General features: G+C 42.3%; 1 protein-coding gene across 1 annotated transcript in view; it reads right to left on the bottom strand.

Moving 5' to 3' along the window:
* Positions 1-1,242: 1,242 nt before the first annotated feature.
* Positions 1,243-10,027, bottom strand: part of trim44 (tripartite motif containing 44) — a 51,481-nt gene continuing 42,696 nt past the window's right edge. The window contains exon 6 of the mRNA XM_058644335.1: positions 1,243-3,012. Coding sequence (XP_058500318.1) covers positions 2,928-3,012 — 85 coding nt within the window. The 3' untranslated portion in view covers positions 1,243-2,927. The remainder of the gene's footprint in view (positions 3,013-10,027) is intronic.

The raw sequence follows: 10,027 nt of genomic DNA, 5'->3' as shown, positions 1-10,027 counted from the left end.
ATCGCATTATCCAGGTATGTTGTTGACTCGATATCAGTCAGACTAAATTTAAGACATTTAGACTTTAAGAAAACCAAATTATTGTCTGACTTTGTGTCACACTTTTTAAAAAAAAGCTGATTGTTTTGTGATCATGTCATGTAGTATTTGCATGTTTTACTCCAGTCTCTCTTCAACTCAATGGTTTATATGATGTGACGGGTGAAGTAAAAGATACTGAGCACTGTCCCAAGTGTTGAAAAGTAAGGATTACTATATACTGTGTGATGCTAACGGCTGTGTTAAAGGCCCAAGGAGCACGTGGCGTTGCAGTGGAAATGGTACATCGCTGGCTTAAGTAGAGCAGATGAAGAAGAAATTAGCTTGTTCCCCTGGGTCTAATGTTCCCAGGACCCAGAGATGATGAATACATGAATAGTCATTTGACGTGGGACTGATTGCTGCATTAACACATTCCCACTGGTAAAAAAACAAAAAATAAAACCTGTTTAAACCCAGGATTTAGTTGTGCAATAGAGAGAAAGACTCCCCTCGTGGGAAAAACCACATACTGTGCACTTAAATCCATTTACAGAGACGAACACAATCTTTGAAGGGTTCCAGTCCTCCGGTGCTGGATCATTCAGGAGCGACTCAGGGAATCCTGACGATCAATGCCTCATGTGCTAAATCATTAGGCCCCATTATTTCTGTACAGGCACAAGAGAGTGCAAACCCAGCCGTTTAACCACCCAGACTCCAACAGTCATCGGCTGAACTAGTTTGTCTCCGTCGATATGTCAATTAGCAGAGATAAGGCATGCTGAGAAAATCAGTAATGGCTGGATGAAGCAGCTCAGGACGAGAACAGGTGTGATGCCACATCCTGTGAGTATGACAAGGCCAGAGAATGCTCTCTGATTGTGGCTGTGACTCTAGCTGGTTTGGGTCTGCAGGCGAGAAACCAGCCTGCATTTAAATCAATGTTCAGAGAAGCAGAGACCCAGTGGAGTTCTCCCGCTCCAGTCCCCCCTTTTGCTCCCAAACCTCTTATTCCCAGTCCTATCTGGATGGTTTGCCGCTTTGAATTTTAATGAAAGAAAACTAGAAATCCCTCCTTCCTATCTGAATTTTCTCTATAGACTCTGTCTTCTCCTCTCTCCATCCACATACGTTCAAGACGTTCTCATTACCGAGTCTAGGACGACTGGTGGTTTTCAGGCGTTTACAACATATGAATAATGTAGGACATTCTTCTTAAAGCAAATTTAAGACACGGGCCGTTTATTGATAGATTTGAGACAAAAAATATTGGCTAAAAAAACATCAGAGAAACTGTTGACAGTCAGACTTCTGTTACACAAGAATAAAGAATGAGCTGTTGGAGTTTCTCCAACAGGCTGCGGATCCACCAACATTTCCCTTAAGTAAAGGTTTGTGAAGTAATGCTATCAAACATGTCTAACATCTATTACTTGTTTTCATCCCAGTTCAGATGAAACAACACCCGCTACTTCACCAAAAGACTCAACAGAGCGACCGAAGGCTTCTCTGTAAACCCAATCAATGGGGGAAGTGGGGGCGACGGTCTCAGCGTGGTCAATCACATTAAAGCAAACTGCTGATACAGACAGGTTTGCGGTGGTTCATCGTGAGCGAATGCGGTGGCTGAAGCGGGTCAAGGTACAAAGTGCTGGTCAGTAATCTGTCACGCGCTGCAGATTGGCCAGGAGTAATGAGCCTTTACACGGGAAACTGAAACTGAGAGAGAAAGCTATTTTGCACGGGTCCAATTACAGTTTGATTTTCACCAGAAAAAGACTCAGCAACATTTACTAATCAATAGGTATCAAAACGTACCCAGCATCTGATAATGGACTAACCAGCCACTTTATTATTAGGTACACAGCACATGGTCTTCTGCAGAGTGGTTTCAAGTGGTTATTTGAGTTACTCTGAGGGCTTCCATCGTCTCAAATCGGTCCGGTCGTTCTCCTCTGACCTCTGAACTTCAGCTCAGAGGATCATTTGTCTTTTTCAGATGGTTCTCTATAAACCCGGGACATGGTCGTTGATAAAAACCCCTGTAGATCATCAGTTTCTGAAATACTGCCACCAACCATGATGTCAGACCTACAGAGTCACTAAACCTAAAGTATTTGAGTCACACTTCTTCTCCGTCCTGATGCTCAGTTTGGAATTGAGCAGGTGAATGTATGAAGTGGCTGCCACGTGATTGGCTGATTAACAAGCAGTAGAACAGATATATCCAATAAAGTGAAGTGCAGGAAAAAAAACTGGACATGAATATACAACCATAAAGAACCATAGAGTCATTTACATTTCCTCCTCTTTTTTTCCTTATATAAATATAAAACCCTTAAAAATCTTTGTAGTCTATCCTTCTGATGTAAGGCACTGCGGCATCTGACAAACATTCCCCGTGCATCTCTGAGAGCATCCTCTGTTTTTGCCAAAACAACAATATGAAAATGATACTGCGAATAAATGAAGAGCGAAAGCTCACAGCGGTGCAGACATTTCCCATCCCTCACATCTGCTGGGCTGAACAGATGCTCCGCTCGGCTGCCGACCCAGGCCTCCTTTCTCTCTCTGACTCAGCCAGCCTCACCGGTAAGCCAAGGATGTGCCTGGCTGTGAAAATCGAGCCTGATGGTAATTGATTGCACATAACTTGTGTGCCTCAATTAAAGAAAGTTGGTGGGTAGTGAAGAAATTGAGAAGGTTTTAAAGCAGGAAAGACATTGGCCATCCATATTTGTCGCAGCAGCCTTCTTCAAGGTCATTTAGGGAGGGAGGGAGGGAGGGAGGGAGAGACAGGGTGGTAAAAGGGGGAGATGGCTGACAGAGTGAGGGCCAGGCTGACAGCTGGCAGAAGCAGACAGTGAAGGACGGGTGGATTTAGGAAGATTTCTGCTGTGCTGGTATCACGGGGCGTGGTCCATGGATGGGCCAGAATCATCGTCCTCAAGGTCTTGAGGGTTGATGGGTTCGGCCCTCGGGTCCGGTAGTCTGAAAGACAGAGAGAAAAACAGATGTACTCAATCCACATTAAAATTATACAGATATACCTGGGATTTTTTTTAATCTGGAAGAAACCGCTAAAAAGTGCTACTAGCAACACATGGAGCTAATTGATAATCATACAGCGGTAACTATTTTGTGTCTTTTACTTTGGGCACTCAGTTGATGTGATTGATGAAATTAAGTGTTGACCTAAGTTGTAAAAAGTAAGGTTAGCGACAAACATTTATGGCTAACAGCCACAGATGAACGTGCATCGTAGCATTTATGCGCCCGAAATTAGCATGTTCACCCCTGTAATGTGTCCCCACTAACGCTAATTGGAGACGAAGCTAATAAAAACCAGCGTGCACTGCGGCGTCATTTCACCTTGGAATGAATGCCGATCAAACACAATCCCGCTGGTGAAAAAAATGGAATTAAACAGGTTTTCAGATTGGGATTGGGAATTGAGTATCAATGCTCCTTGTACATGGAAGCATAACAAACTCCTGTGATATGTAATCATCTTCAATCAAGCCTCGCCTTAAGTAGAAATCATCCATTCTGTCCCGTTTCATATCAGCAGGTCTGCGGTGGCAAAGACAAAGTGAAAGCTAAACTGTGGGGACCTGTAGCGACTGCAGCCCGGCTGATAGATTCATTCCCACTTGAGACAGTCCACACTAATCATATGCTCTAATTGGACAGTGTCGTGAGGGTGATAGAGCGCCACTCCTCCCTCCGTAACAACACTCTCACCTAACTTCCCTCCATCTTTCTGACTATAATAGCGCCTGCATTAAACCGACAGCACCATATCCACTTTAAGACGACTACACGTCAGTCTGTATTCTGCAAACACTTAAGGCCAATACATGGATGAAGTAGAGGCATCGGCGACTGAAAGGCTGCACATTCACCAGGTGTGCAGCACAAGTCAAGAGGTCAAGAGCCATCCCATGACATTAAGTGATGCAAGTCGTAGTAGTAATGTGTAAATGGCAAACTTCAGCGTAACATTTTCAGGTTTTTCATCCTATGTTTTGTGAAAATATTCATTAAATGTGAAACAAAGGAAAAAACATTGCCGTTCTTGTTGTTTACACGTTATTATGCTATTATTATACTCGGCCGGCCCACTTGAGATCACACTGCTCTGTATGTGGCCCCTGACTTAAAGCAACACGCACACTTGAGTCAGCCTCTGAAGTGCTGCATTTCAATTACAGTTGTTCAGTGTGGGAATATTTTCCATTGAATTAATGATCTTTCTTTTGTTTGATATTCATTTTACATATTTATAGATATCATTTGTTATTGTAAATAAATGTTGTTTTTGTGCTAGGTATCTGCAAGAACCAACATCTAAGTACTAAATAGTAAAATAATCAATTGACATTATGTCAAAAAAAGTAATACTTCATGCAGGTTGGGAATAAATTCCAGATGAATGGGTTTGATTTTCCTTCACTCTGTGTGTTTCTGTGTCCTCTGTCTCTGTCAAGGACACACATACATCCATGTCTGCCTCTCTGATGCCTCCGTTACTTGGTTCAATCCTGTTCCACCACGTGTTTCAATTCCTCTGCCACATGCGGCGCAGTGTCTACTTCCTTCGTGTTGGTTAAAAGGCGGCGATATCTTCCTGAGCTCTGCTCCCCGAGTGTTTCCGTCTGACACGCTTCTGCTGGCAGAAACAAATAGCGGCTTCCTCTCCTCTTCCTCCTCAAGGAGCACACCCTCGCACAACAATAACTCGCAACAGGGCGCCTCATCAAAGAGCAGTCACTAATGTGTGCATGCGTGAAAGCGCGCCATAACACCAGAGCAAAGCTCCAAGCAGAGTCCTGTAACAGAGTTACTTGGAGGCCAAACTACAGCATAAACAACAATGTTTTTTTTTTTTGCTTTTTCACAAGGCTGCGACAACAGAAAGTGCCAGACAACAAGGCAACAAGTACCAGCTCATGGACTGCCCAAAGAAATGACAATATTGGACTCTCTACGCACATCGATACTGGGTTAGTTGCAGTAAATATCTGAGACAGAAATTATTAACAAACGCTGTTTCCTTTCAAGAACCCTGGCAAACGTACCACCTGTATTTTCCTGTGCCACACAAATCTTTATTCCGTATACAAATTGTCTCCTGCGTCGCACAGGCTGTTCACACTTCGCCGTCAGTGGAGCATACAAAAGTCTGCATTTAAGCCAAGCCAGCACCGCCGCTCTCACATTCAGCTCCCTCCTGTCTAACACAGCATTTGGGGGTAAAAGTGTCGACGGATTTTTATTTGTGTAAGGCAATTTCATCTTGCATCTCCAGTCAACCAAAACAGTCAAGGCGCTCTTTGTGACGAAAGAAAAACATACAAAAAAAATATCTTCATATGGTACAAAGCAAAGCTTCCACTGTGGCAAATGAACTATTTATATTCAGATGGCCGCTGCTAAGCCTTAGGACACACGGATGTATTAACTTATTTATTCCACCCTCAGGAAAAAGGCCATTACACAGTGAGAGAGAGAAAGAGAATGGCAGCATTTGGTCTGTGAGAGAAAAGACAGAGTGCAGCTTCAGTATGTGACTAAATGTCAGTGGGTGGGTGATAAATTTCCCAACAAGTCAAAGCCCTCGCTTTGTTCTTTTTTCTGAATGTTCATCTTCCCTGGCCTCAGTAAAAGATCACTTTGCTCTATGTGTGTGTGCGTGTGTGTCCCGCGACTGGGTTCTTTCCATCCATGACTTATTCATCAGCTTTAATGCAGTCGATGTATTATTGATCAGGACCGATCATTGCCGCCTCCTCCTCCTCCCGTTGGTGTGACCACAGTCTGTGGACAGTGGTGAGCTAAGGGATTGGGAGGGCTGCAGCAGAAATGGCTGTCTAGGCCTCAGTAACCCACTTTACATTAAGGTTACACAAAGTTTTGAAATCAATTTTTGAAAATCCTACGCGAAACTTTGAGGAAAAAAAGAAAGACTGTAGAGACTGCGACGTAATGTTCGAGCATCGTCATCGCGGTGTATCGCATGTGCGATAGTTCCGTCGCAGAACGCATGTCATGTTTTGTTTTGCTTCAGAAAAGCATCTCTGGACTGGAAGTGGTGCTGTAACACTTCACCCAAAACAGAGAACAAGACGTACACCTTACTGTGTCGTTTCCGTGTGCATATTTAGTGACTTTATAGTGACTTTTTTTTTTTGCCAAAAAAGCAACTAGCGACAAATCTACCGACTCTCTGTCATAAACCTAAATACTTTCTGAGAAGGAAAAGCACAATTCTGCCACACGAGTGACTGTAACTAACTGTATTTACTGTGGGCGGAGAGTCGGACACATACACACACACAGAAGCTCATTCTTGTATTTTTTAATATCGCAATATGAAAAAAAAAAATCACAATGTGAGTTTTTTTCCAATATCGTGAAGCCCTAGTAGAGACCAATTTGCTATAATAAAAAAAAAGAGCCACAACCATTGCTACTTGGTTTGTTGCGTTGCAAACAAACAATGATTGTCCGGTGTGGCCGTTCCAGAGGGGAGTTTAAGGTACGAGTCTGATCTTTCTGGCTCATTTTGGGATAAAAAAGTGACAGCTGCCCGCCTATCTATGCATGCTTGAAAATAACCAATAACTGTCAATAGTGGTTAGTTGTTAGTTGCAGCCCGAGAGGAGGGAGGAGTCCACGCTCTGATTTTGGCTTAATTTCCTGCTCTTGGCTGAGAAGCTACTGGAATCCACTCCAGAGTTATCATCTGGAAACACTCCCATTGAGCTGTGGCAGCCTTGCAAGCTTGACCCAGCCTCATTGCTGTATGAATAATCATACTGCAGTGGCTTATGTGTGTGTATAAAAAAGATGGAGAGGGCAAGAAGAAGGAGGAGGAGGAGGAGGAGGAGGAGCAGCTGAAGAGCAAAGTGAGAGTCAGTGATATGGAATGAGGTTTTTTCTCGAACAGGTTGAATGAGAATATATGCATTTCCAGGGGTGGTGATGCTGTTTAAGTGTGCTCCCTCCCAGGAAGACAGGAACCATTTCTCAAGCCCTGAGGGCCAATGAGGTTTGGTCTAATGAGAGAAGATCTTTAATGGTTATTGATAGACCCTTACTCTTACTCTTAGCCTTTACTTCCCAGTGAGGCAGTTCACTCTGTCACCACTTAATGAAGTAAAACTTGTCACTTCTGTGGGATGATTTAACACTACAAACAGTGCTGTGACTGGAGATGATGCTAGTTTGGAATATTACATCAACTAAAAGAGTGAAAGAGAGTGTAGCACCGTAATGATTTGAGGCAAACAGGCATTGATTTGTGGAATGCAACCTAATTTGAAAAAAGTCAGACTGTAGGTTATTATGGGTTATTTAACATGTCTGAGCTAATGCTCTGCAAAATCTAATTGGCCATTGTCCTGTAAAGGTTTACATCTTTATCTCTCGACTGCTGCCAACTCCCCTTTTCTCTCTCTATGGATTTATGCTCGTTCCTTTCATCCGAGAGAGCCTCGTCTAAGGATGGGCAATTTAGAAATAGCCCCTGTGCACCCTTTTCCTTAAGAGCACCCATGTGATATTCCCAGCACTTTGCACTTTGATGATCCTGCCAGCTGCAATTTGAAATAATGGATGTGTCCTAACGAGGGGGAATGTGAAGGAAAAACCAAGAGGGGCATAGATGTGACTCAAAGAGGTGAAGTAGGTGGAGATTCAGTAAGGTGAAGACAGGAGAACAAACAAGGAGGAGACTCGTAGCATTGACGAGGAGTGACGTCATCTTTTCTGGGACTTAAAGCTAATGCTACAGCCACACTAATTGTTTTCATATAAACAAAGAACGCGCAAACACACACATACATAGTTCTATACCAGGTCAGTTCTGCCTGCAATCATTACCCCAGAGTTTGGAGCCCAGAGGTTTGAAAATGCTGCTGGCTCATTTTTAGCTTAAAAACTCTGGACCAGGGAATTTCTACCAATTAGTATAACAAGCTATACAGAAAATATTTCTAAAACGTGTTTGTTTAATATATCCTTAAAAAGTAAATATTAGTCTTTCAGGCAACATACGTTTTCCAGTGATTAAAATTGTACGTAAAGTGCTGTTAAACACATTTAAATTTGTTTTGGAGAACTCTGACCATAACCTCAAAGAACTTTTTCCCCCTCTTGGAAATCATTCAACATGCTCCAAAGACCTTTTAAAACAATGACATAGTTACCCACATTTGCTACCTGTCTGGTTCTTAGTGAACATGTTTGCACACAATTGCCACTTTTAAATAAAACCATAGTAGAATGGATGCAGCTGAGGCTAAGGGACAAGCAATGGAGAGGTGATGTGTAAGATCCATGACTAATGTGTTTTTCAGGAGTTCCTATTAGATTCTCAGAGCCTCAGGTCACACAGGCCATTATCAGATAATGAGGTATTTTATTTCAGGCTCAAATACCAAGAAGAGAAATGTGTGAACTGGAACACAATCATGAACGATCTCAGGGGAGTCCTCTGCAAATGTCACATGTGCACAAATATCCTCTGCACAGCAAGTCACTGGTGCCATTCTTGATAAGATGGACCACTGGTTGCTGTATTACGTGTCCCTTAAGCATTGAAACCAGGGGTCTCAAACTCAAATGACCTGGGGGCCACTGAGCATCCATCAACACTATAGATAAAGTCATGTGTGCCATGCCCATAACATGTTTAATGGGAAATAAAGACACTGCATTTCTTTTCAAGAGAGAAACAAATTCATCATACAAAAACAATCTGTTTATCTAATAAGTTACGGCTGGTGTTACCAATTCTGCATGAGCTGAATTCATTCATTTCGGCGCCTCATAAAAAGCAAATTGTCAGTTTCCTCAAGGCACGACGTCTTAAAGAGCTGCTCATGTTATCCTTCACAATCATGATAAATGCTAAGATTGTTTCCCCAGAAGTTATACGGCTCTTCCAGACATGACTTCAAGTGTTGGTACATGAGATTTGACATTAAGTTTTGATACACAGGCCTGATGTTTTGGGAAACCCATGTGTTTACACTAGGTTTTCCCCTATTTACATTATATCATTTGGCCCCATGTAGCCCACATCTGTATTCACAGGTCAACTGGATACTACACTGTGTCTATGTCATCTATATCATTTGACAGTAACACTCATCAGCATTGTCCTTTGATTCTAATGTCATATTTGACCCTGATACTTTTTTCAATTTTCAGAGCTTATAGAAACAAGAACAGATTTAACACCCGAGTTTTCATTAATTTATCTTCATAATAGAACACACATTCAAAGAGAACAATGTTTTTTTTAACAATAAGACATTTTTTTTCCATATTGTTCTCATTCAACGCTGTGATCTTGTCTTATTTAGATAGTGTAAGTGTGGCTGTTTATTATTTACACTCTCGAAGCGGATCTTACATCACGTCACTCAGGTTTTCACTGCTAAAAGACAAGAAACCTGTCAGTAAATCTAAATCTTATACTTTATTAATCCCCTTAGGGAAATTATTTCTCTGCATTTGACCCATCCTAGAATTAGGAGCAGTGGGCTGCCACACTGAGTAGCGCCCGGGAAGCAATGGGGATTGGGTGCCTTGCTCAGGGGTACCTCAGCCCTTTTGACCTGGTGGGGACTTGAACCGGCGACCCTCCTGTTACAAGCCAAGTTCCCTTTCCACTAGGCCGCGGGCTGCCAAAACAAGTAAACTAAGGACTAAATATAATCATGATAATAAATCAAGATCAAGATCAAGAACACGAAAAAATAAGGCTTGAGAGGTCAGGACAATCTTGTGTTGGTTACTTGAACACCTTTTCAAAGCCAGATTATCTCCGCCAATTGTTAATCTTAACCGTTGATTGTTTTTTTTCTTGGTACCCAACCAAGTTGTATTAGTATTTCAAGACATCCTCTGTGTAAAATATTATATTCTTCCCATTACAGAGCTTCTGTCCTACGCTGGCAGACAGAGAAATACCCTCAGTGAGCATGACAGCAGT

The sequence above is a fragment of the Solea solea genome, chromosome 12 (assembly GCF_958295425.1).
Source record: "Solea solea chromosome 12, fSolSol10.1, whole genome shotgun sequence".
Classification (NCBI taxonomy): Eukaryota; Metazoa; Chordata; class Actinopteri; order Pleuronectiformes; family Soleidae; genus Solea; species Solea solea.
The sequence above is the reverse complement of the archived record's forward strand: the minus strand, read 5'-3'. Positions and strand labels throughout refer to the sequence as shown.